We start from the raw sequence: 25,011 nt of genomic DNA, 5'->3' as shown, positions 1-25,011 counted from the left end.
TGACACATCATCTTGGCATACGCATGAAATACTACACTAGGCGGGAGCATCATGTTAGTCGCTGAGATCTCCAGGACTAGGAGATTGGGGTGGCCTCAGCTCACCAGGGATCAGTGACATCGCGACGGTGTGGACGCTCGCCATTGGTCACCGTAAGAGCAGCCTGCAGATGCGATGCAGAACGCAGCCTCGCGGTTTCGGCCGTATCTTGCACTCTGGAAAGGTTGGGCATTATCTCGGGCTCAAAGGAGACACCAGGAACTACTACCTGATGGCTTGAATCCAGATGGAGGCAACAGACGAGCCGTGGGGGTCAAAGGAAGAGGGAGAAATGATGCATTTGCTTGGTAGTTGAGAGAGCCTCATTGACAGTAAGACTGCGCTGGGTTGGGAAGTAAGATTAGCGTAAAGCTGTGAACATGAAATAACCCGCAATGATGAGGGTTACTTGTTGACGCTGATACCGGATGTTTCTCGAAGCAGGGTCATCTTATGCTCTGGCATGTTCAAACAGATGGATGCCTCTGCTGAACTTGAAGCCCATGGTAGTGTAGATGTATGCAAGATGCCATGCGGAGTCGGTGTATTCGCCCACTGGTGTTGATGATTCGGTTCCAGGTATGAAAAGTAGAGGAAGAAGAAGATCGACAACGAGAATTTGGAAGTTGATCTCCATTTGTTAAATATGTCTGGACGGATGCACCGCTACAGTCGGGACATGGGGGAGGACCTTTTGTCAGAACCATAGTGAGAGGACCCATCACGGCAGCATAGCTGCAGTTAAGCTTACGAGTGTTCTCTATCTATCCTGCCATTTCTGGAGACCAACAGATTGAGCGTAGAATCGACCATGATGGCCCTGCTCCATTCCCACCTTCATGAAGTTGAAAATTTAGGGTAGCACGTCTTTCTCGCGATGTGCAACACGTCAAGTGCTTTCATAGGTACCTAGCCAGCACTAAGCCCCAGAAGGCTAGCCGCCACGATAAATATCCGTGGTGCGGGGCATCTGCTGCTACTGCCCGAATAGGTCTAGCCTGGTTGGATAGACGCGGCAGTGGGCCCCGCCATTTGCCAATTCAGCTTCACCAGACGTTGAGCTCATGACGCTGCTCGTTCATCTCTTCTGCATCTCGCGATTGGCGATCCGACGCCTCACCCGCATCTTCACACGCTGCTCCTCTTGACTTGATCGCCACTCCTCCTCTGCTCCCTGCTGAAATACGCTGCAGTTACAGGCCCTAATGCCCCCATCTCCTCTCTGCTAACGCAACCCTGCTCATTGCTCATCGCTCTGCACGCGTCACCGGCCTCGATGCCGTGACCCGCTGACGGCATCTGTCGCTTTGGGCGCAGCAGCATCACGGCAGTCGCAGTGCTTCACAGGCGCTGGTACAGATAGCGACGGACAAAGACATTGCCTGCTGATGACGGATAGCACCGGCGGGCGATCGAAAAGAGACGTCATTTGTTTACATCCGCCAAAGTCGACAGCAATTCAACGCTCAACAACCAACGCCAGCGTCAGAACAAACACAAGTGGTGGATTGGCGCAGTCAACGCCCGGCGCATCCGTGATACGAGCTCCAGCACCAACCTTGGTAGCGAGAGAAGCGCCATGGAGAGGCCGCGGGGGCTCAGCGGCATGGCCTTTGGCGACGCCGTCGTCATGGACGAAGACAGGCCAAGCGCTGGTGCCCAACTGATATCGCCATTGGCGACCAGGACCCGCTCGCTGTCGGACAGCACCGGCACGCCGCTGTCGCCCAGCCCGCGAATCACGGAGGCATCGCGCCGGACCTCCAAGGACGACAGCAGCATCGCCCACCTGCCCCCGCCCGAGACGCCGCGACGCTCCGAGCTGCGAGGCCTGTCCATCCAGATGCCGCCTCGCCAATTCACTCCACCGCCGGGGACCCCGTCCGGCTCCTGCACAAGGCCAGCCCCGTTGTCGCCCAGGCTGGAGCACCCGCACATCTACGCCTCTCCCACCAACCTCTTACCCCGCCGCTCTCGCGGCCTCGACTTCTCCCGCGCGGCCACCAGCCTTCACCACTCGACCCTGGCCGAACACCCTTCGCCGGACTCGTCGCCGGTGATCACGGACATGGCCATGAATATTCCGCCTAGGCTGGGGCAGTACGGGGGACCAGAGCAGACGTCGACATCTCTGTGGTCCATGATGGGCGACCAGGAGCGGCTCAACATCAGCACCTCTCTGGGGAGCAATCATGCACCGCCATCAGACTCGTCGAGCTCCTCCGACGAAGACGAAGACATGGACGAAGACATGGACGAGGCCTACGTGACCACGCCCCAGGTGTCCAAGACGGGGGGGATGCCCATCGTGCCCGGCTCGCCGTCGATGGGCAATTTCGCAAGCTTCCAGCACCGGCAACGGCACCGCAAGCCACCCAAGATGAAACCGCGCGGCCCTTTGGGTCTCGGGTTCAACCTCGCTTCCGCCGTCCTCTCCAAATCGCCACCGTCGAACTCGGCCGCGGCCCGGGCCAGACGGGAGAGCATAAGCTGGCAAGCAAACCAGCTGCACATTTCGTCGGGAGATGTCGAAGAAGGCGGCGCGGCAGAGGGCAGCAATGGCGACCAGAAGAGTGTGACTCGGCGGGTCGTAACGCGGCGGGGGAATCTCTTGGTAAGTGCTCGTCTTGACACGGCTTGGATATCGACCCCCTAGCCGTTCCATACAGGTTCCATAGCTAACTCCTTTGTAGCCCAAAGCAAAAGCATTCGCGCGCATCCGGGCAGCCCTTGCTGAAGAGGGCTCGCCAGCTGAAGCCGAGTTCATGAAGGAAGCAGAAATTGTGAAGCAGGTCCGTGAAAGCGATGTAGTTTCCGAAACTCGCCATCAGCCTCCAGGACTTGACGCAAGCGCCATGACGACGGCGCACTCATCGCCCAACCTGAGCGGGATTCCGGAGGCCATGGAAGAGATCCCGGCAGACGACGCAATGGCCGAATTGGGCGCCGGCTTGTCCAGCAGCTTCAAACAACACGCGATGAAGAACTCCAAGGGCAAGCAGTTTTGGGATACCTTTTCCGACTCGAGCGGCGCAAGAACACCTCCTCCAGCGTCGTCTTTTCTCCCTCGCGGTTCATCATCGGGGATGAGCGAGGACACAAACATGGACTCGCCATCACAAAGCGCCGCTGCTGTTTATGTGAGCATCCAAGCAATGCCCCATGTGCCGTTTGGGCTCGTTGCTAACCAAGACCTTAGAACGGCCAGCTGCCCAGCGCAGCAGAAATCACGCGGCGAATCAACAACAAGCGCCGCCGCGACGACGACTTTGACCCGACGAGCTTCAAGCGCCGCGCCGTCAGCCCGAGCATCAGCGCGCACAACTCGCCCATCGTGCAGAGCCCCATGCAGCGCGACGTGATGCCCTGGGGCTCGCGGCCAGGTAGCACCGGCGGCGACCGGGGCAGCAGCGGGCAGAGCGACTCGAGCCTGGGCGGGACGCCGGCGAACCCGCCCGTGGGCTCGACGGGCCAGGTCGGGCGGAAGGGGAGGGTTGGGATGCAGGGCATGGTTGATACGAATGATGGCATCATGCGGATGAGCATTGAGTGAAGTTGTTTGTTGGCTGGCGTATCCGAGCGGGGTCAAGGTTCTTTTTTGCCCCCTTTTTAGAAACCTGGGAGTGTATAAACGGGGAGGGATTCTGTTGCATTTCATGGCGTTGGGGATACTACCGGGACGGGACTGGTAGAGGCGAAGCAAAGGGAACGGGGCATTTGTATTTCGAGAGCATGTATCAGAAACAGGTCGGTATATAACTTGTATCGCTACCTGAAGCGTCAACAACTCTTTTACCTCGGCAGCTACGAACATGAGGTTTATCATCAGAGACTTCGCATGAGCGACGGATGATGAATGACAGATGAGAGAAGATGGTGCCTTCGTTGCCGTTCGTTTTAGTATCTACCTGGTCCCGAACGCCCCGAGTATTACAAGACTTTACGTTCTGAAAACTATACTGAAAGAGTTTTCCCTCATCTTTCAGCCTCATCTCTGAGAAAATGTAACAAAGAAAGGAAGAAAAAAAAGCCGCACAAAACCAAACGCCATCAGAATATCCCTTCCACTCCCCACCTCCTCCTATAAAGCCCACCATCCCAAGTCAGCATCCCCTCAATCCCTAAACTCAACGACACCAATCCCCTCCTCCGGAACCTTGAGCGTCCCCAGCTTCTCATCCAACCACCTCGCCAACTCGGCAGCCTGTCTCCTCATCGCCACGACGGGCGCCGCGCTGGCGCTCTCCAAGCTCGACGTCGTCATGCCGCCCGCGCTGATCAAGCTCTCGACCTCGCTCGGACTGCCCACTCCATCCCCATTCTCATGGTGCGGATGCGATGACGAGTGATGGTGCTGCTGATGATGGTGATGATGATGATCCTGCAGACTGGACGCCGCGGGGCCGACGCAGACAAAGAGCAGGCCGCACTTCAAGCGCCGAATGATGACTGTGCCCTCGCTCAGCTGCACGGTGATGACGCCTGGCCTGACGGTACGCCTTGACCTCTGCTTGGCTCGCGTCGTCCCATCACTGCTCGCCCCCCGACCCTCGTCCTCCGCATCAGGATCGTGCTCGTCGTGGTGCTGCCCGTCGCCATAGTGGTCGGCGGGACTGGCGGGCGAGCTGCTGATGGGGTCGGGGGTGCGCGAGCCGGGCAGGGCGGTGGGGATGGCGGCGGACGAGGCCGTGTGGATGGCGAGCAGGGAGGCGGCGACGGTGGCGTGGGTGCGCAGGACGGAGACGGGCTGGGAGGAGGCATGGGCGAGGAGCTTGCCTTGCGGGGTGGTGAGGAGGAGGGTCGGCAGGTGGGCGGTTTGGTGGGCGTGGAGGAAGGCGTTGAGGCGCTTGGTGAGGAGGAGGGGAGGCGTGGCGCCGGGGAGGGACATGGTGAGGTTGCTGTTGTTGTTGTTGCTGTTGTTGTTATTGAAGGCGGTTGTGTCGAGGATGAATCGAGCTGGAGTCGTATTTCTTCGAAAGAGAAAGAGGAGAGAGTGGTCGAAGAAGAGGACGAGAGACCGAGGGGAGAAGGCGACGGACGAGAACCTCGACCAGACCGGCGCGTCACGAGCTGTTTGCTTCTGCTTCCGCGTGCCTCTCCTTGGTGTTCCAGACCTCGCTCTCGACGAATCAAACCGGGCAGCCAGTCGGGCAGCAACAGACGAAGCGCCTGCGAGATGCCGTGTAACCACCTGCGCGCCCGTGCGAGTCGTGGAATTCGAGACACGCGCACACAGAGCTGGGAGGAGGAGGAGGAGGAGGAGGAGGAGGAGAAGAAGAAGCCGAGCTGAGGTGTGACGGAGGTGAGTTGCGCGCAATTGGGGCAGCGATCGGGGCGCTAGTAGGGGGAACTGAAATTAGTGAGTTTCTGGTTTCGTTCTAGCGCTGCGTGGAGAGAAAAGAGGGCACTAATGTGAACGATTTACGGATAAAGTCCCTCAGAGCTGAGATGCTGGTTAGGTGTTATACTGTTGGTTTGTTTGATGGAGGCGAAATGAGCGATTCTTGTTGACGTTATTCGTTATTTTATTTGTTGATAACAGACATGAGCATATCACCAACGACGAATACGACAGCCTCTGTTCTTCTATGACCCATACACGCCCTTCACAGCTGCCTCCTCATGAACGTTCACCTCAGTAGACTACACAACTCAATCTTTGTCAATTATAAATCTCGACTCTTTCAACCATCAATCTCAATCATTTCAGTCATGAATCTTGACTCTCAGTCCCTTGTCCACAGACACACACCCACACACATCGAAAATACACCCGCACATCTTCACAACAACAGCTCTCAAACAACACACACGACAAGACCACTCCCTCCTACAAACTGCCTCACAATCGACCATCCTCTTCACTCAGCATCAATAGCTCTTCCACTCCCGGAAATACTCCATCACCACCTTGGTCAGCGGCAGGACCCTCTCAATTCGCATCTCGGCAAACCGCGTCAGAAAATATCGTCGGTCGAGCAGAAACTTGACAACAACCGCCAACTGCTCCGAATACGGGCCCTTAGGCTCGCCCGTCAAGTACCCCGTGTATTTTTTGTAAATCTCATCTTCCCGGCCCTCGCCCGTCATCATAGTAAAGATGAGGCGGCCAAGCGAGCAGAGCTCTGAATCAATGCTGTGCTCGTGGGGGTTCTGCGGTTTCTGTGGCTCACAAATCAGAACAAACCTCTTGATAAAAGAAGAACGTTATCAGGACGTGACTCAACGTCCTCCACTCGTACATACCCATGCACATGCATCCAACGACACTGTTGCCACAAGGCGTCCCATGCGCGAAGCAGCACTGCCTCCGTCTTCGTCCAACTCATCTGCTTCGCCCACATATGAAATCTTATGATTCAGGGCCACTGCCCATCTCAGGTCGGCGAGTTTGCACCGATCATGCTCCTCGCCTTGCCGTTTCTTCTGAAACAATACGTTCCGAGGCTCAATCTTGCCGTGCAAAATCGGAGTCCAGGTTGAACTCTCCGCCTTCCATCGACGCCGTCCTCCTACCTCAACGAGACGCTTTCCATCGTGGAGGTACGTAATAGCCTCAAGAAGCGACGTGAGCACATGCCAGCAAAACGACTCCTCGATGGCCTCACCAGGAGACTCGCGCATGGCTTGGATGCGAGCAGAAAGATCAAAGTGGGCGCAGTGATCCCAGACCAGGTAGTCGGTCCGTTCAAGGCCAGCGCTTGCTGGAGTTGCTTCCACGCTGGAATCAACCTCAATGCTGCCAGCGATGGAAACAATGTTCTTGTGATTAAAGATTCGATAAGCGACGTCCCTATCTTTCAAGACAAGGCTGTTGACATGAACCCATGACGCGACTTCAGGCCTGGTGAGAGGCCCCTCCTCGGGCTTGTTCTCGTAGGGGTCATTTGGTATAGGTACAAGAAAATTACACCAACGCAGGGCAATGTACAGGTCCTTTTCGCCGGGGTTGGTTGCCTTGATGGCGGTCCAAGTGCCATCTCCCTTGCTCTCAAGGAGGGCGAATTCCGAGGTGCTGGAGTTGCTTCCGGACGCCATGTTCAAGCTTCAACTGACCGCACTCGCCACCCCTTGAACAGGCTGTTGATGTAGACTGAACACAATGATCTTTGAAAATTCCTCCTGAATGCAGTCCGGGTGAACAGATGCGAATTTATATTCGCGTGCCTTCCATGTCCAGCTTAGAATCCGCGACTGTTCATGGCTCTTCCCCTTTGTCCATCAAAGCAGTCATCCATACATGCAAGCTCGAGATATTCTCTCGTCCACCTGACCTTGGTTCATATGATGCTGTCCTTTGTCTCCTCTTCTGAATCCATCAAGGTTTTCAGCTATTTCCAGTGTTTTGTCTGAACAGCTATTTTGACTGGAGCTTGGCCATGTAGTAACCGTTCAGGCAAGCTCACGTTCACTCCCCCCTGGCCACTCCTTGTCTTTGAACACCTTGATTCTCCCACAGCTGGTGTTCATTGGCCTAGGGGTTCCGTTGAGGCATAAAATCAAGAGCCAACCCCTGGATATCCTCCAATGCTCACCCAACACTCTCATCTTGTTTGCTACTTTCACAGTCACCATGGAGCCCTTTATGTACAAAATCGACGAAGACGGAGACACAATCCTCATCCTCCAAAAACCCAACCAACCGATTACAGCACGAGCATCCGACATCCCCTGGGACGACGCCTTACCCCAGTACCTATCCGAGGAAGCGCGCCGCAACGAGTCAGAGGTAACAGCTCGTGTAGCAAAACACCATGCTAACCATAGAAAAGTCTGGATGCAGCTCTCATCATCAAAGCTCGCCCTCGCATCCCCGAAATGCAGGCAAATGACGCCCAGCAACTTGCCCGAGACTCGATCCAGCATCGCGTACAAGTACATTCTGCTTGCCGAGGGCTGGGACGAAGAGGCCCTGGAGCTCGTTATGAACATCATCCATGGGCGCACCGCTGGCGTTCCCGAAAAGATCAGCCTCGGCATGCTTGCCAAGATTGCCGTCATTGTCGCCCACTATGAGTGCGCCGAGGCGTTGAAGCCGTACGCGGACAAATGGATTTCGAAACTAGCTGAGCCCTTTCCAACATCGTACAGCCGGAACCTCGTGCTTAGGCTCTTCGTATCTTGGGTCTTTGCAGATGAGTTTGACTTTAAGGAACTAACCAGAGTAGTCATCCGCGAGAGCAGAGGCCCAATGCACTCTCTCGGCCTGCCTCTTCCAGAGCGCATCATCAGCAAGTTCCCCTGATCAACACCAACCCGTCACGAATAATTCAGCTGATTCTTTGATATAGAAGCCATCGACAAAAAGAGACGGCGCATCATCGACCAGCTCTTCTTCAACCTCAACAAACTCAAAAAAGGTCTCGGCAAGCCCTCACCCACCTGTTCCTCCATCTACCCAGCCCACACCGCACCCTCATGCTGCACGATCCTCCCCGAGGCGCTCGTCGACGGCCTGCGGGACGTCGGTCTCGAGTCGGTGCCCAACGCGCAGTTCTCAGGGTACAGCATCGTGGCCCTGGAAGAGGCCCTGCGGCGGTTCGAGCGGCCCCACGTGGCGAGCTTGCTGTGGTCGTGCGAGCTTCACGGCTCGCTGTGCTTTCTTCCTGCCGAGGTGAATCATGTTCTTCGAGGGCTGCAGCTTGATGATGTGCAGGGGCTGGAGTTGTCGCAGTTTCGCGATGTTGGTAAGGGAGTTGCTTTTGACGATTAGGGGGCACGAGGTAGATAAGTCATTCGCACATGGCAGATGTAGATATTAGAATTGATAGGGAGTACTTGATGAACGGTTGAGAACACGATGAATGCTGTAATTCATCGTTTTTTTCTTTTTTACAAGCATGGTGAGCTTCCGACGATAGATAGCGACGATGCAAGCTAGGTACTGGCACAAGGGGAAGTGCTCATCTTATATGGCGAGGGGTTCTCGATGCCTTATCGCTTGTTGGTGAAAGGACATTGCATTACCTAGATCCCAGCTCAGTTGCGCCTTAAGACTTGGAGAGAACTGGGATGCACTGCAGTGGAAAAGCAGCCGAGCAATTTCACCGGGTCATGCACCTTCACTTGAACGCCATCATAACGATCAAAGTGCATATAAGTTGACACCCAAACGGAACCACATTCGACATCGTCAGCCCAATCAATTCAAAAAGACCAGCCAGACACCTCGAACATGAGCTTCACATCCAAGCAGTCAACTATACCACAAGTCACTTCACAAAAGCCAACAAAAAGGGAACGTAAATGTCCAGCCCTCCATCCACGAAGCCCGCGTCGATAGCCATGGGAATCAGAACGAATGGAGAGGCCGGCCTGCAATTATGATTTCTCTGTGGCACAACTGACGCTGCGAAATTATCCACTGAATTAGAGGACTCGAGCAACACGGGTATAATTTTCAGGTCATGCCAGCCGCACGAAGAAAAAGAAAAAAGGAAAAAAGAAGAGAAAGACAAAGCGAGGCGGATGATGGAGGATTTTATAGATGCTGGTAGCGGAAAAATTTTCCTATCCGGGGCTGGCTTAGTCATATGGATGTATGGGTCTCTTGCCACCCCTGTCGTTTCGGTGAATGGCGGCGCACACGGTGAGATTAGATTTTGGAATTGACAAGAGGAACATCCATTGAACTGATAGATGCGCATCTCAAGGGAGTGAACTGCTGTTGTGAAATACTACTCTTCTATTCATATATCGCTCGTGTTACTTTTCCCGTGAAGTTATGGCACCTTTCCTCCACCCAAACCTCCCGAGGCAACATTGTGTTGACCGGAACTGTCAGCTTTCAACGACAATCTCTTCCTCGTATCAAAGAGCGGGAATAGAGCTGCTTGCCGAATCGTTGATTGGAGTCAATACAACTCACTTTGTCGTATAGTACTATCCACCATCGTCATTCTGAACAACTAGACGTTTATATCTGCGGGCTATGAGCTAGCTTTTCCAGCCGGAAACGTTTCGCATGGGTATGGCCTGGCGAATCTCTTCGGCCTTTCATACAGGACGACAAAGTGTATCAGCTGGTCGAAAGGAATGCAACAACTGTATTCTAATAACTACAAAGGCGATATTACTTGAAGCGAACGATACGAAGTTGACAAGAGCCAAGCGAACCCATTGCAGCGGCTACAAGGGTTACCTACAAAGCAGCCCCAATTCTAGGACCTTGATAATGTTTGCGTGCGAAAACAACCCAGTTCAGGGTCATGACAATGGCAATCACCGCCAAAACAACTACAGCGTAATCTGTGAAGCAATAGCAAAGTCAGCACATCTCGTTATTCTCAGATGCACGCCGGAACAACACCACTTCATGCGCGACAACAAGTTTGCCAACTTACTCATATTGCTTGCCGTCACGGGCAGGACCGTTGGGAGCATGAAGAACACGGTCTCAATGACAGCCGCAATGACCGTCCCCATGTTACATGCCCATCCCATCACCTCGGGCACTTTGAAGGCCCTCTTTCGTGGAAGCACCTTCTTACTTCTCCTGCGATACATCAGCAGCGCAGCCGGGATCGCATACGATATCATCTGCATCATGGAAAACACGCCAACAAGCGCATTGAACGCCGCCGTCGAGCCCAAACTTATGCACCCGCACAGGGCGATCAGGCCCGAATCCAGAAGGAGTGCCGCAACGGGGATGTCGCCCAACTTGGGGGACAACCTGGCAAACTGGGGGGAGAAGACTAGACCTTGGTCTCGCGCTAGAGCCCAGAGAAGACGAGAGGTAGTTTGCTGAGTAGCGATGAGAATGAATGTGAAGATGGCGATGACGATGCCGAGAAACACCGTGGCAGCGGTGTCGGATTTGCTAGCTACACGCCAGAGTATATATATAGGTACGCTATCAAACCATCCCGTCAGTAATTCATACTCGTCCACATACAGTAGAGAAGAAGGAGAAGAGGAGGAACTCTTACGGGTCGTTTGCAAAGATATCCAGGCTGGGGATACAGTAGGTCATGGCCACAGAAAAGGCGAAGCCCGAGAAGAAGCCGATCCCAATCGTCGACATGAGCGCCTTGGGCACCATCTTGGAAGCATCCAGAGTCTCTTCCGCAAGATGGAGCGCAGAGTCGAGGCCCCCAAACATGTAGGCGTGAGTAGAGAGACCGACGAAAAAGGATACCGCCGGCGGCCACCCTGACGACGGCTCAAAGTTGGCCCAGACCCACGTTGAAGACTGCTTGTCGGCTCGAGCAAGGCAAACAATGCATATTACGAGAAATGTCGACAGCGTCAAGAAGACTAATCCTTTCCATCAGCACGGCCTTTTAGCTGGCATCTCCCAAGCAAGCTGTAACTCACAAGCAGCATTATGAAGCCACCCGGTTTTCTTCATCAAGAACAAGTTATATCCCAGAGCAAAGATGTTCAGCCCCTGGGAGATGAGAAACAACTGCCAGTTGCTCGCCTTATACCCGCCATAAAACTCCGCAATCGAGGCAATGCACAAGCTCGTGATGCTCGCCACGCTGGCAGAGCAAATCACCCATGAAACAGTTGCCATCATACCGCACACGTAGGAGATGGATCGGTTGAACCTCTTAGGTGCCATGATGCTCGTGAAGTGGTACTGCCCGCCCGCCGTCGGATAAACGCTCGCCAGCTCAGCCAGCGTGACGGCTGCAGATCCGTACATTGCGAGACTGACAAAGTTGCCATATATCAGCGAAGCGGGGCCTCCAGCAGTGAGAGCGGCTGAGAATGCGGTAGCCACGCCCGCCCAGCTGTTGGGGATGTTGAAGCCGAGGGCGATGATCTGGAAAGGCCCGATATCACGGGCTACGGCTTGCGGGTTGATATGGATCACCTCGATTGTCTCGTTCGTGCTTTCGGTAGTTGCCGACTCCAGAAAATTGTCGAGCTCGGCTTTCTCAGGCGAGCTTTCTCCTTGCTCGTCCATGTTAACGAAGTATAGAAAGGTACTGAGAGATAATTATGAAGTCTGGGAGATATGTGAGGACGGCGTGCGCTTGGAAATGAATGTCCGATATCTGATGATGCGTCGAGCATCAATTCTGGGGCGAGGAAACGGAAAAGAAGCCACACAGCACACGGAAAGTGTGCGAGAAGAGAGTTGGCTCGTCATTATCATGTGCAAGAACAACCCGCCTACCTTATGGATCGCTTGCCGTCTTCCAGACACGACTCCCTGATTACCTAGTGTCTCAGTTGACGAGACACAGAGGACTAAGCCTGGCGCAACGATATTAGTCGTGGTCAGTCTATGATGATGTTCATCGCCACCAACTACAACTGATTATTTCTTAATGAGCCTGCCAGGGTGGAACACGATCCAGTACAGAGTTTCTTACAGACATCGCTTCTAAGACTGAACCTTATAAAACGGTGTCCCTTGGACGAGCATCATGATAGATGAGGTTCACTCAGGAAGTTGGCTGCGTCATACAAGCAAGAAGCCGTCCGACTGACAGACCCTTTGGCCCCCAGACCTCAAAAGATGTGGTGATACCTGGGATCGACGTAATGGCGCACGCCTATCAGTGATGATATTGAAGATTATCCCCACTGGGAGGCACGTCCACTGTTGATGAGTGGCACTCCAAGCTGTACCAAGTTGAGACAGATGGCATCCTAGCCAAATGGGCTTATCGGCTTGTGTCACCTTGTCTAGAAAGTCGTCGCCCGACGTCAGACTCGAGGATGTGGATGAAGTCATTTGCGACGCAATGGCTGGGGAGAAGAATCTGCAGCTTGGATAGAGCACTGTTGATGGCACAGACGATATCGACCTTCTGGGCCGGGTATCGCAATGTTGATAATTCGGCGGTATAAGATGGCGGCCTCAAGTTGAAATGAGACTGCTGCCACATGGAGCCTCAAGGCAGGTCGTCTGCAAGCTGTCGCATCGGGATATCAGAGAGGGGCAGCGATGGAGATGGAGCCCGGCTCGAGTGAAGAGTGTAAGCATGGCAATATGTCCCATTGACGGAAAAAGACACCTCCTGGCCGTTGATGGCAATTCTTCTTAGTTAAGCAGAAAGGAGTATAGTATTTCTTCGCCGGTAGGAAGTTGTCGCATAGCAATCTTATCACGGCGTACAGTGGTCTGTGGTCGAGTCCTCCCGTACCCTTGCATGGGCAAATCTCAGATTCCGTCCCTTGCAATCAGCGGCTGGACCAATGATTAGACATATCCCGGGAAGTCGGTGGCACATCGGGGCTGTGGCCGCCAGCCGATCCCTCCCGGGACTGCTGATACGTGTGTACTTATACGAATCGCATGTGAGCAAATCACACTCGCCTTTTCCTCTCGCCCAGTGATGCTGTTGGAGCCAAACCTCGCTGCGGCAAGCTGTAACCCTCCGCGGCGGCGCCAGACCCGACTTTGGTGCCATCGCCGCTTCTCCACACGCACCTGGACGCTCGATACGGCACCAGCATGTTTCCAGTGGTGAGGCTAGAAGGACACGCGAGTTTCATCTGAGGGTGTAAGATTTCTTCGCGGCAGGGAGCCGGCGGAAGGTTTTGAGGTTGTACATACTATGACTGGAGGCACCCTGACCCTTGACATTCGGCCTGCGGGCCTTTGGCGGCTGTGATTCGTACAGGCACTGGCGAATCGCATGGCCCAAGCACTGAAATGCAACGTCCAAGTGGAATTAAGCCGTTGCTGCGTGTCCGCTCACGATCCGAGGCTCCGTAGCGTCACGATTGCTAGCGGCGAGGGGCTTCGAGGCCGCAGCTGGACGGTCCGTGCCCAGCAGATGGAGGCCATCCATGTCGATGTCACAGATCTACCTATGATCCAACTGGATGGACGGGCCACAGCGACTGGGACTGCTTCATGAAGGCTGCCTTGGATTCTTCTGAGCCGTTGGACCTTGAGCAATGCTTGCTGCGACGGTACTCGTACAAGCAATGCCGGAACGAAGATTTCAGCCAGCGAAAAGAAACGGTAGACTCGGGATGCCGCTGCTACTTGGGTGTCGGATCCTGGGGTCCCCCAACGTTCGCTTGCTCGCGTGCATAGCCGGATCGCTCGCATATTCTCGCAGGGCGTCAAACGAAGGGCATGTGGGTGAGGAGCTGAGTACATGTGGTCAGTATGTGTTCCCGCAGCAAATTCAAGTTCGAGTCTATTCCGGAGAACCTGCTGAAGCACTCTCGCGTGTCCGCCTCTCCCGTGATCCTTCTGTGGCGTTTCTCGAAGGGACCAGTCGAGGAAGATGTTGCGAGGAAGAGAGAAATGTCCAGGCAAACTCGCAGCACCCCAGTCGCTAAAGATACCAGGTGCAAAGTCCCCCAGCGCCAATGCAAGCCATGCCGAGCCCGCTAAGCCCATCGTGGCATGTCGCCCAGCACCTGCTGGACGGTGATTCGTCCTTTGGATTTTAGCGACTGCAGCCGCCTGTAGCCAAAAAGCGTCCAGTGCCAGCTGCTGGTGGGAGGGCTTCGAATTCATTTGATGTTAGTGGCCCGGCCCAGCTGCCAGCGGTCCGAGCTCCATTCCATCTGTTTCCCCTCATGCCCGGATTCCATCGTACTTACAAGAGCCCGCCTTCGACGCATACCTACAGCATACACCATATCGCTTCAACTGGCCTCTGCCCTCGGATCGATCAGCCTGCCTTCACGTATGCGCTGCCCTGCTCCTCCTCCTCGGCCAGCGCCATTGTCATGGTAATTCGGCCGGCAACTCCCTCTCCGTACCTCTGCTGGCCAGGTTCGAGCCGCCAACCCGTCCATCACCGACGGCTGTGGTTCGGGCAGAGAACAACGATCTCGAGGTTGGATCAACAGTCACGTAAGAGTCTATGAGGCCAACAGCAGACGTTTCAGACTCTCTCGAGGCGGTGTATGTTTGTCTCTTCCTCTTCCAGGTAAACGGGTACCGGCAGTCAGCGGTTTGGTGAGTGGCTTGGAAACACTTCCGAGCTGCGAAAACCAGCTGTCCAACACTTGCGCCAGCCCGCCAGATTGCCATTAGCCCTCGGGCGGTGGTTCTTCTTGTTTGCTTTCCGAAACGAGAGGAAGAGAAAAACTCTGCAGCTCTCACTTCTACAATGGCAAGCAACACAAACGACTCGAGCCAGGGCATCAGAACGACAATGGACCAGACCGTCGAGACGCCTCGCAGCGGCGTCTTCCACAAGTTCTCCAGCTCTGCCGGCAGCACCGAGGCCCTTCGCTTCTGGCGCTCCAAGAAAGATTCATCACAGGAGTTTAGCCTCCAGGAGCGCGATGCCATTAGCGGCGACGAGCGGAATGGCGATCTCGAGAACGGCTCGTCGACCGTGTACCGCACGTATAAGCGGCGCTGGTTCGGCCTCATCCAGCTGACGCTCATGAACATCATGGTGTCTTGGGGAGTAAGTTGAGAAGATGCGCGGGTGTCGAGAGCCTCACAAACATCTCTTCTCGATGCTACCATCACCATGTTTCTCCAGAAGGAATCAACTGCTAACACCCTCCGCCAGTGGCTCACCTACGCGCCCGTTGTCGACGACTCTGCCGCCTACTACAACGTCAGCTCCTCGGCAATCAACTGGATCAGCACCGCCTTCTTCCTCTCCTTCGTCGCCATCTTCCCACTAAGCATCTGGGTCGTCAACCGCGGCTTCAAGCTGGGCTTCATGTGCGCCGCACTACTGCTCGTCGTTGGCAACTGGATTCGCTATGCCGGCTCGACAAAGTCGTCTGGTGGCATTTACGCCTGTGCCATGGTCGGCGAGATCCTGATTGGCTTCGCCCAGCCGTTTGTCCTCGCCACGCCGGCCAAGTACTCGGACCTGTGGTTCACTGACCGAGGCCGCGTTGCTGCGACGGCTCTGGCCAGCTTGGCGAATCCGCTGGGCGCGGCCCTGGGACAGCTCATCAACCCGCTGTGGGTGAACTCTCCTGACGACGTCCCAAAGATGGTGCTCTACGTTGCAATCATCGTAAGTAGTGTCTCAATTACGAGCTCATATCACAGCTTCTGCCCTACCTATCCCATTACCGCAAAGGTAAAGACTTTACTAACGCTGATCTAGTCAACTGCCTGCTCAATAACCGCCTTCTTCGTCCCCTCTCAACCGCCCACCCCTGTTGGCCCCTCCTCGGAAACGCCCAAGATGCCTCTACTCCCATCCATCCGAACGGCCATCCGGTCTCTCGAGCTGTGGCTCGTCTTCGGCACCTTTTCCGTCTACGTCGGCCTCTTCAACGCCGTGTCCAGCCTTCTCAACCAGATCCTCCTGCCGTACGGCTTCACCGACGACCAGGCCGGCATCGGCGGCGCCATCCTCATTGTCGTCGGCCTCGTCACTGCTGCCATTACGTCGCCCATCCTTGACCGCACCAAGCACTTCCTGCTCGCCATCAAGGTTATTATCCCCATCGTCGCAGCGTGCTTTGTCATCTTCATATGGATGCCCGAGACGAGAAACCTCGCGGGCCCATACGTCATCCTAGCCATCATTGGAGCCGGCTGCTTCGCCCTGGTGCCCATCGCTGTCGAGTTCCTGGCCGACCTGAGCCACCCCATCAGCCCCGAGGTCACGTCCACAGCGGCCTGGGCCGGCGGCCAGTTCTTTGGCGCCATCTTTGTCATTGTCAGCGACCCTTTGATCGCCGGCAGCGACGGCGACCCTCCCAAGAATATGAAGAACTTTCTCATCTTCCAGGCGGTTCTCGCCGTGGCTGCGGCGCCTCTGGTCATCGTCTTGGGATGGTTTGGGCGCAAGGACAAGGTTGTTTTGCGGAGACTGCAGCCTCGGCAAGAGGAATCATCTTCCTGAGCTGACATCTATCGCCCTCCAAACAAAGCAAGGAGACGAAGGGCAAAGAATGGAAGACACATCTCCCACAAAACTGCAACCTCTTACGAAATCTCCTCACCTTCCTCTACCCTCTATTTCTCTCCGAGTTGTCTCCAAGTCCTGGCTGCGAACGAAGTACGAGTGGCCTCAAAAAAAAAGGGGTTCAAGGGCGTCTTTGACATTTTTTCACCCGATATCTCGAAATTTGCCAACGGTCATGTCAAGGGGACGAATACCATGCCGTTTGGCTTTGAAAATCATGGTGGCGGTAGAATTAGTGATTACGTTCGCATCTTTGATACCAGACACGTGCTAGCAATATATACCCCTTTTCTTTCTTTCTTTCTTTTCTGCAGCCGTGCCTTTCCATGATGTCGTCGGTTTATATTCGAGCCATACATAGTATATCCCATCAAATGTTCCAAAACACTCCATAGATTCCGGCAAATGACCGCTCGCACAAAAGCTCACTCCTCCTTGCCCAGCTTCAAGATATTCGCCCACTGTAGCCTCAGCCTCTCCATCTCCTCCCACGCCCTCGCCCCCTCCACCTCAAACTCAACCAGCATCTCCTCCGTCACGTTCTTGGTCCCCAGCCGCCTCCCCACCGACTTGTGGAGCAGGCCCTCCGCCGTGTCCGCCGCAATGGTCTCGTCCGTCTCGGGCTTGCCCTCCCACCCCCAGCCTTCGACCTCCGTCTTCTTCACGCCGGACTGGAGGTGCCTGTTACAGCTGCTGCCCCATTTGACGCGGTCCGCCTGCAGCTCGTCCAGGGACGCTTGGTCCTGCAGCGCGAGCCAGGTCGTTGATGCCGCGCCCTTGTAGCCGTCGACGCAGTGCCAGGGGGATCCGACCCAGCGGGCGATGACGAGGGCGAGCTCGTACGCCCAGAAGAGGAACCACGGGACGGGGAACAGGGTGCTGGCCACGACGCCGGGGTGGGTAAGGTAAATCTTTGGCGGGACGGGCTTCTCCTCCGCATCTCCGCCGGACTCGTCGTCCATGCGCAGGAAGGCGTCCGAAAAGGGCCGCACGGAGGGCAGGCTGTGTGTCAGGGCGATGATGTCGGTGAGGCGCTTGGCGGACTCGTACGCGGCGGGCTTGAGGAAGCACTGCATGTCGTCGGGGTTGTACACGTCGGCCACGGCCTCGATGCTCGAGGACCAGACGATGCGGCCGCGCGAGGAAGGGGGGTCGGTGGCCCGGCGGGACAGCAGGGGGAGCAGCTGGTGGGCGAGGACGTAGTGGCCGAAGACGCACGCGCAAAAGACTTCGCCGAGGAGCGGCTTCTCAGGCTATATGAATACATCGATTAGCGTGGTTAGCCGCCAGACTGCTCAAACTGATGAAAAGTGCACTCCCAAGGGGGGGTGGGGGGAGATTGGCAACTCACGTATCCATATTCCTCCTGCTCATTCAGGATGCTCGTCGCCAGCGAATTCTTAAAGTTGGGATACGTCACGGCCTGCACCAGGCCCTGCGACAGAATCGCCCAGACGGCCTTTGGATAGCTGCACCCGGACCACCCGCCGTACGCGGCATTGAAGACGACCGTGTCGAGCCGCGGGATGCGCACGTCGCGCAGGTACTCGCCCTCGAGGCCCTCGGGGTTGCTCAGCGTGCCGCGCACCAGCCGGTCGGCGAAGGCATACACGCCGCGCAGGTCGCACAGGTCCAGCGACGGGCTCAGCACGTGGATGCGCCGCGCCGCGTCCTGCCAGCGGTAGTCGTCGCCGGCGCCGACGCGCGACCGCAGCGCGCTCGAGGTCCGGGCCGCGAGCTCGGCATGCGCGCGGAGGGCCTTGATGGCCAGCAGCGACTTGGACGGCGAGCGCGTCGTCGGGATGAGGATGAGGTGCGCCTTGAGGGAGCGCGTCGCCAGGAACTCGTCGATCAGGCGCTGCCCCGTGCCCAGCCCGATGCCGCTGCGTCGGCCGGCCCAGTTAGCAAATCCGAGCGAGTAGAGACGTCCATTGTGTCGAAGAGGAGAGCAGATATGAGTTTGGGGGGCCGGCGAACGATCGTGACAGTACCTAAGGGCACATGCAGATCAAGCGCAGATGGAAGGTCGGGGCAAGGGCTATAAGCACTGTCACCTACCTGTTGGCGCCGGTAATCAGGACAAACAGCTGCTCGTCGGGCCCGACTTCCTCCCACGGCGCCACCGAAGCTGATGCCTCCATCACCATATAGGCTGTCTCTTCTTTTCTCCCCCTTGGATGCTCTTCTCCTGAAAGAAAGTTCGAGTTGCAAATGAAAGCAACTTGAAAGAAAAACAGGCAATGCTCAGTCAAACCCAGACAAGCGCCCCTGCAGCACGCCGCGTCGCCCAAAGAAGAAAGATCAAAAAGGCAAGTTAAAAAAAAGAAGAGACGGGAGAGAGATGAGATGACGGATATGGATGCTTAAAGGGTCCCGTCAACAGAGCTGTAGTTTGCTGTCAGTGGCTGAGCGCTAGGCGAGGCGCTGCCCACCCGTTTTAGCGCTCTCGGCTGCTGTTTATAACGAGCTCAAGCGCTGCGTCTGTCTGCTGGAAAGGGAATCAATGCCTCCGAGCGGACAAACTCAATGACCCTTGCAAGCATGTGAAGTGGCTTCATCCCCCCTATTTCCGTCTCACCCCGCACTCAAAACTTCACATGCGAAGGAGAGCCAAGGCGTGTGTGCGTTTCGATCGGGGTAATTGTTGACGCACTTGATCTCAGTGCTGGGACTTGGGCAAGATTCTGCTTTACACAAGACGTGAGAATTAACGCTCCCAATCTATAGTGTCTTGTGCAACCTACAAGTACCTTAGGTAGACAGCCATGAACGTATTTCAAGTTTTGCCTTGTGGATGTCTTCGTGTAGGGCATCATCACTCGTAAACAGTACAATCTTCACAGCAATCATCTCTCTCTTCAGGACAGGGAATCTTTTCATGCATCAGCTACCTATCAACGTGGTATCGTGAGACAACTTGGAATCATTAATCATGACACATTTCCCCCCAATTATCCCATCAACGATACATGTTTTCCCGTCGTCCCATATTCGAAAGAAGGTATTAAAAAAAAAAAAAAAAAAAAGAGCTCAGAGAGCAGGATGGGTGACCACCACCCATGCTGGGCAGCTTCAGTTCACGACGAAACTGTGGCGTTCCCCGTCTTATTCATTGTATGACTTCATGAAACGCGCGCCACTCCTCTCTAGTCTCTCGACTTGCTCTGTCCCTCTCGGACAGCGGCCAGGATCAGGTCCTTGGCCTTCTCTACGCCTTCGCGAGTGCCCAGAATCTCAATGGCCTCATCCTTGGCCTGGTCTCGCGGCACCTGAATCTGGCAGTTGCTCTGGCTGCGGATAGACTTGACCTTGCTTCCGTTGGGTCCGATGACGAAACGGTAAGTCCTAGGGTCGGGCAGGATGAGGTATCCCGTAGCGTCGTTGGCCTTGGCCTGCGCCTGGTTCTTCAGAATCAGCTCCTTGGCCTTGGCGACGTTCTCGGGCGTTCCGCGAAGGATCCATGGGATCTCGCCCTCTTCGCCCGACTCGAGGCTGACGACCTTCCAAGAGTGAACGTCGGCTGCGGCGTCTGCATCGTCCGTGATCAGTGGCAGGGCGCCCTCGACGGCCCTGGCCGACGACGTGGGCTTGGCCGGGATGCTCTGACCGGCGTGGTCTACCGTCACCTGGTGGTTGTTGCGAAGCTGCCGGAAGATCTGACCGCCGTTGGACACGACGTGGTGCAGATTGCGAGGGATCTGAAGAGTCTCGCTGTGCTGCTGCTTGATCAGGCCGGAGATGTGCTCCTTAGCCTTGGCAACGTTTTCGGCCCGTCCAGATACCTTGACGCCAGTCTTGCCGTCGCCCTGGCGGGGGATGTCGATGGAGACGCCAAACTGCGTCTCGAGCTGGCGTTTGGCATCGCCTCCGCGTCCGATGAGCGATCGGTGCTGGTCGATTGGCACGTCAACCACCTCAGTCACCTGGCTCTCCCGCTCGGCAACAATCTCTTGGATCTTCTTGATGATGTTGTGCACGACTTCCGTCCGGCCCTCGATCTTGATGGTGTTACCATCCGACTCCTGCTTGGGGAACTGGATCGTGCGGGCAAGAGCGCGTCGATCATCAGAGCCGCCGGCTCCGGTAACAATGTCGCGGAGGTTGGAGCCTATGCACTCGTATTAGAGGTCAAGTTAAATCATGGGGAGGGCAAGTGCTGCTTACCGCCTGCTCCAATAAGGGCCTTGTGATGTTTCTTGTCAACCTCAATCGTCTGGACGACGGTGTCGTCAAACTCGGCTCGCTTCTCCTCGAGAATCTGCTTGGCCTTCTTCACCTGGGCCGCAGTTCCCTTGATGGAGATCTCAACGATGGGAGTATCTCGGTCTGCCGGAACATCGATTCGGGCCCCGGTCAGCTGTCGAAGCTCGTCCAGAGCGGCGCCGCCCTGGCCAATCAGCGAGCCGACTTGCTTCTGCTGCACTCCGACGGTGGCAGTGTGTGAGTTCTCCTCCAGATACTTGTGCAGCGAGTAGATCTCGTCGCGGGCCTCATCGGCGCCCTTCTTGGGTCCTCGAATAATGACCTCGTCCGGAGCCTGCTGGCGGCGAGGCTTGCCAGCCTCGCTTGCGGCTTCGCTGGCCTGATCGTCTCCATTCTTGGCCGACTTAGGGAAGAAGATGAGAACTTTGTACCGGGTCTGCAGGCGATTGATCTGGCTGCCCTGAGCACCAATCAGCTCTCGGTGGTACTTGGGATCAATCTTGAGAATGTGCGTGGTCTCGTCAGCCAGAGTCCGACCGAGATTCTGGATGTAAGATCGGGCCTTCTCGGCCTTGGCCTGGGGTCCCTTGAGCTCCACCTTGCCATCCTGGACTTGGATCTCGACGTCGAATCGATCACGGAGCTCCTTGATGTTGCTGCCACCCTTGCCGATGAGGTGGTTGGCAAACTTCTGAGGGAAGTCAAAGGTCAGGGTGTATCCACGTTCCTTCTCGTCAATCTTCTCCTGCTCGATAAAGGCCGTGGCCTTGCTGGCGAGTGACTCAACAGCCGACTTGGGTCCTCGCAGGGTCACGATATTGCCGGCCTTGGTCACGCGAACGGGGATCTGAGACTCATCGCGGCTCTCCTGCTCCTTCTTGATGAATCGGCGGAGCTTCTCGTGGAATTTGGCAGGGACATCCAGAGAGACGGCGATAATCGCCTCTTGCTTGTTGATGAGACCCAGTATGTGCTTTTGGGCAGCCTCCAGAGCTTGCCTGAAGTGTTGCAGTTCCGCTTCCGAAGGCTTGACGCGGGGAGGCTGGTAGGCACCTTCAGCAGGATCGGGGCCCTCAAAGACCAGAAGCACGGGAACGTTGGCTTCCGACGCGTCTGGGACAACAACATGGACACCGAACTCCTTCTTGACCTTGGGAGTGATCTCATTGCGCAGGTGCTGGTGGAAGAAGGGGTCGACAGCAACCGTCTGCATACGCGACGGTGGGTGTCCGTGGAGAATTGCAGTGATCTCCGACTGCGCACGAATGGCATTCTTACCCTCACGGGAGTACAGCTCCCAAGGAAGGGCGCCGTCCTGAGAGATGGGAGTGTTGATGTGCGTATTGTACTGCTTCTCCAGGCGCTCAATCTCCTTGCGCTGGCGAAGGTATCGGGTGACGTTGGCAGCATGGGCCATCGCTCCTCCAGGAGCGTTGCGGTGAGACCTCGAAATGTCAATGTTGGACATTTGCATACCCATGGCGAGATCCATGGCTCTATCGATGCCGGCCTGCACCTTGGAGGGGGGACCAACGACGGTGATCATATCGTCGTCTTCCTCCTGGGGGAACACAATGGTACAGCCGGTCTCCCTGAAGAAGTCTTCCAGGGGAATACCTCGCTGCCCAATGATGAACTGGTGTCGGCCTCTCTGGATGGAGAGCTGTTCAGCCTCCAGCTCCCTCTGCAGCTCGGCGACACGACGCGCAATCAGCTCGCGGACCCGTTGCACGGCCTTGCGGTCACCGGCAAGCTGAATATGCTCCTCGTCTTCACCGGCAGGAGCAAATACGGGTGGCTGACCGGCGGCCGGTGCGACGGGGAGCGGCGCGGACGAGTACAGCTGATTAGTGGGGACGCGGATTTGGATTCCATTGGCCTGCTCGATCTCATGCGCCCAGGAGTGTCCAGGGCCGGCAATGAAGGGGTAGAAAGCCGTAGGGACTCCCTGCACCCTGGTCTGGACGTTAGCCGATCGCTCGTTGACGATCTTCTCAATTTCCCTCTCGGCAGCAGCGGCAGAAATAGCATTGCCCTCGACAGTGACGAGGACAATGGCCTCGTCATCCTGCTTGTCAACCGGCTGGTCCGCATCGGCCTTGGGCATCTGGATCTTGGCACCCGTCCTCTCCTGGATAGACTTGATAGTAGCGCCACCCTTGCCGATGATGAAGGCGCGGGTGGATTGGGGAATGGGGACCTGAATCACAGCCTGCAAAGCACATCAGTTAAAGGTGACGCGGCGGAAAAAAGGCGGCATTGCACACATACCTTGGAACCGATCTGAGCAACCAAGTCCCTGAGTGCCTGCTGGGCGGCTGCTTGAGGGCCAGTGGCCGTGAACACGCGCTGGCCATCGACGGTCGTTGATTGCATGGTGACATGATACTTGGCGCCGAGGTCGCTGGTGATGCTTTCCAAGGGCCGATCGAGTTTGGAGCGGATAAGACCGGGATGGAGCATGATTCTCTCCTTAGATTGACCAGGAATTCGCACGTCCGGCCGAGAGACCAGTGGGGCGGGGGTCGCAGAGCCAGACGCTGGAGTCGATGATGGAGAAACACCATTGGAACCGCCATTGGCATCGCTCCTAGCGCCCCAGATGGGAGCAACGTTGGGGCTCTTGCCACGGGGAGCTCCAAGCTCAGGGAACAGCTCGCGTGACTGGGTGTCGAGAGCTGCCTGCTGGCGCTTGGCAGGCGCCTTCACGACGGAGGGTCCAGGAGCGGGAGCAGAAGAAGCGTCATCAGCCGCCTGGGTGGACAGCTCGTCGTCTGGCGCATCTTCAACAGTCACATGGTGCTGTTGAAGGCGCTGGGCGACAGACTCCTCGCTGCCATTGGCAACGACAGCAGGGGCGGATCCTTCCGAAGCCATTGTGAATTCGAACCGGGAGACACACAGAGGAACTTCAAGTCGAAACCGTTTCGAGCGGAAAGATGCTGGAGTGCTGAATGATGGGCGAAGAGTGGGCTTTTATACTCGGGAACTCGTTAGCAGAAGAGCAACCACACAGTCACGGCATATTTAAGCTTCAATGCTAGAGAGCTACTAGACTCAATGGCAATCGTTTGGGCAGTTCAACAAACTCACCACCGGTTAGCACAGGACAGGCGAAGAACACAGGCAGATCAGCCGTTGGGGCTTTCCAGATGGCGGCACAAGAGGGTTTGACGACGAGTAGCGAGATGGCGTTGCGGAGAGTCCGTGGCGTCTAGAACATAGTCAAGACAGCCGCAGACGACGAGTACCAGAGACCAGAGGGAAGAACCAGCAGACGGGGCGGCAGAGCAGAGCCGGAGCAGAATCGCAGGAGCACAATGAGGCTTCGAGTAGGTTTGAGGAGTCGAGGTGGAAGTTCTACGAGCTTCTCGTAATGCCACGATCGACTTTCTGGCCCGCGGAGCCACTTTTGGTGGTGGCTGTCCAATTGGCGCCAATCGCACCACCGGCGCCAGAGCTTCCGTCTCAAGGTACTCCGTACCTCTCCCGTTACCTTGACTGCCCCTGTGTCAATGTATCGAGACCAATCTATAGGTACATTGGGAGTGGCTGCTCCGCCCGCCAAAAGAGCGTAGCCCACCAGGTACAGGTGCTCCCAGTTGTTGGGGAAAAGATCACGGGCAAAGTCATGTGATGAGCTTCGGGACCCTTGATAGATGGATTCAGATCTTATCGCGCCCGTCAAGGAGCAAGAACCAAGCCATGTAGCGCCATCGAGGGCACGAAGTGATGGAGCAAAAAAGCATTGCGTGGGTTTCGGTATACTCAGTCTCTGACTACTGCGGCAGTTCAATCTGCATTCTTCTTACCGAGACATTCCTCCAAGCATAATGGGGAATAGTAGGGAAGCTCAACCCCCATCTGGTTGGTACTAAACTTTGTCTTCGGAGTGAGTTTGAGATGCAAGTGATGAAGAGTTGAACCACCTAACTGGTGGTTCAATTGC

The 25,011-nt window shown here is 55.9% G+C and overlaps 10 protein-coding genes across 10 annotated transcripts; 4 read left to right on the top strand and 6 right to left on the bottom strand.

Annotated features, from left to right (window-relative positions):
- Positions 1–1,618: 1,618 nt before the first annotated feature.
- CCMA1212_007930 (uncharacterized protein) lies at positions 1,619–3,592 on the top strand (the record flags this gene model as incomplete). The annotated part of the gene is made up of 3 exons (XM_073705088.1): positions 1,619–2,653; positions 2,733–3,179; positions 3,239–3,592. The coding sequence occupies 3 exons, from the start codon at positions 1,619–1,621 to the stop codon at positions 3,590–3,592; spliced, it is 1,836 nt and encodes a 611-aa protein (XP_073556740.1).
- A 561-nt stretch (positions 3,593–4,153) lies between these two features.
- Positions 4,154–4,927, bottom strand: CCMA1212_007929 (uncharacterized protein; the record flags this gene model as incomplete). The annotated part of the gene is made up of 1 exon (XM_073705087.1): positions 4,154–4,927. The coding sequence occupies one exon, from the start codon at positions 4,925–4,927 to the stop codon at positions 4,154–4,156; it is 774 nt and encodes a 257-aa protein (XP_073556744.1).
- Positions 4,928–5,910: 983 nt separating this feature from the next.
- On the bottom strand, positions 5,911–7,077 carry CCMA1212_007928 (uncharacterized protein; the record flags this gene model as incomplete). The annotated part of the gene is made up of 2 exons (XM_073705086.1): positions 5,911–6,201; positions 6,286–7,077. The coding sequence occupies 2 exons, from the start codon at positions 7,075–7,077 to the stop codon at positions 5,911–5,913; spliced, it is 1,083 nt and encodes a 360-aa protein (XP_073556743.1).
- Positions 7,078–7,612: 535 nt separating this feature from the next.
- Positions 7,613–8,752, top strand: CCMA1212_007927 (uncharacterized protein; the record flags this gene model as incomplete). Its single annotated transcript, XM_073705085.1, has 4 exons — positions 7,613–7,761; positions 7,807–8,155; positions 8,208–8,274; positions 8,331–8,752. 4 exons carry the CDS (start codon positions 7,613–7,615, stop codon positions 8,750–8,752), a joined length of 987 nt encoding a protein of 328 aa, XP_073556521.1.
- A 1,428-nt stretch (positions 8,753–10,180) lies between these two features.
- Positions 10,181–11,956, bottom strand: CCMA1212_007926 (Choline transport protein; the record flags this gene model as incomplete). Its single annotated transcript, XM_073705084.1, has 4 exons — positions 10,181–10,287; positions 10,383–10,861; positions 10,971–11,298; positions 11,359–11,956. The coding sequence occupies 4 exons, from the start codon at positions 11,954–11,956 to the stop codon at positions 10,181–10,183; spliced, it is 1,512 nt and encodes a 503-aa protein (XP_073556675.1).
- A 1,743-nt stretch (positions 11,957–13,699) lies between these two features.
- On the bottom strand, positions 13,700–14,479 carry CCMA1212_007925 (uncharacterized protein; the record flags this gene model as incomplete). Its single annotated transcript, XM_073705083.1, has 1 exon — positions 13,700–14,479. The coding sequence occupies one exon, from the start codon at positions 14,477–14,479 to the stop codon at positions 13,700–13,702; it is 780 nt and encodes a 259-aa protein (XP_073556746.1).
- Positions 14,480–14,594: 115 nt separating this feature from the next.
- Positions 14,595–16,796, top strand: CCMA1212_007924 (uncharacterized protein; the record flags this gene model as incomplete). The annotated part of the gene is made up of 4 exons (XM_073705082.1): positions 14,595–14,821; positions 14,966–15,386; positions 15,495–15,956; positions 16,050–16,796. Coding segments are annotated over 4 exons (1,857 nt in total), but the record flags the coding sequence as incomplete, so codon positions are not given.
- Positions 16,797–17,284: 488 nt separating this feature from the next.
- Positions 17,285–19,006, bottom strand: CCMA1212_007923 (3-keto-steroid reductase; the record flags this gene model as incomplete). The annotated part of the gene is made up of 3 exons (XM_073705081.1): positions 17,285–18,112; positions 18,211–18,742; positions 18,918–19,006. 3 exons carry the CDS (start codon positions 19,004–19,006, stop codon positions 17,285–17,287), a joined length of 1,449 nt encoding a protein of 482 aa, XP_073556747.1.
- Positions 19,007–19,901: 895 nt separating this feature from the next.
- CCMA1212_007922 (uncharacterized protein) lies at positions 19,902–23,349 on the top strand (the record flags this gene model as incomplete). The annotated part of the gene is given in 6 exon segments (XM_073705080.1): positions 19,902–19,905; positions 20,010–20,197; positions 20,219–20,942; positions 20,993–21,297; positions 21,316–21,839; positions 21,852–23,349. The coding sequence occupies 6 exon segments, from the start codon at positions 19,902–19,904 to the stop codon at positions 23,347–23,349; spliced, it is 3,243 nt and encodes a 1,080-aa protein (XP_073556695.1).
- On the bottom strand, positions 20,006–24,012 carry CCMA1212_007921 (Vigilin 1; the record flags this gene model as incomplete). Its single annotated transcript, XM_073705079.1, has 3 exons — positions 23,334–24,012; positions 21,024–23,274; positions 20,006–20,967 (listed from the first exon to the last, which is right to left on the bottom strand). The coding sequence occupies exons 1-3, from the start codon at positions 23,937–23,939 to the stop codon at positions 20,006–20,008; spliced, it is 3,819 nt and encodes a 1,272-aa protein (XP_073556749.1). The 5' UTR covers positions 23,940–24,012.
- Between the last annotated feature and the right edge of the window lie 999 nt (positions 24,013–25,011).

Source organism: Trichoderma ghanense (genome assembly GCF_004382785.1).
Source record: "Trichoderma ghanense strain CCMA-1212 chromosome Unknown scaffold_10, whole genome shotgun sequence".
Classification (NCBI taxonomy): domain Eukaryota; kingdom Fungi; phylum Ascomycota; class Sordariomycetes; order Hypocreales; family Hypocreaceae; genus Trichoderma; species Trichoderma ghanense.
Note: the sequence above shows the minus strand (reverse complement) of the source record. Positions and strands in the feature narration are given on the sequence as shown.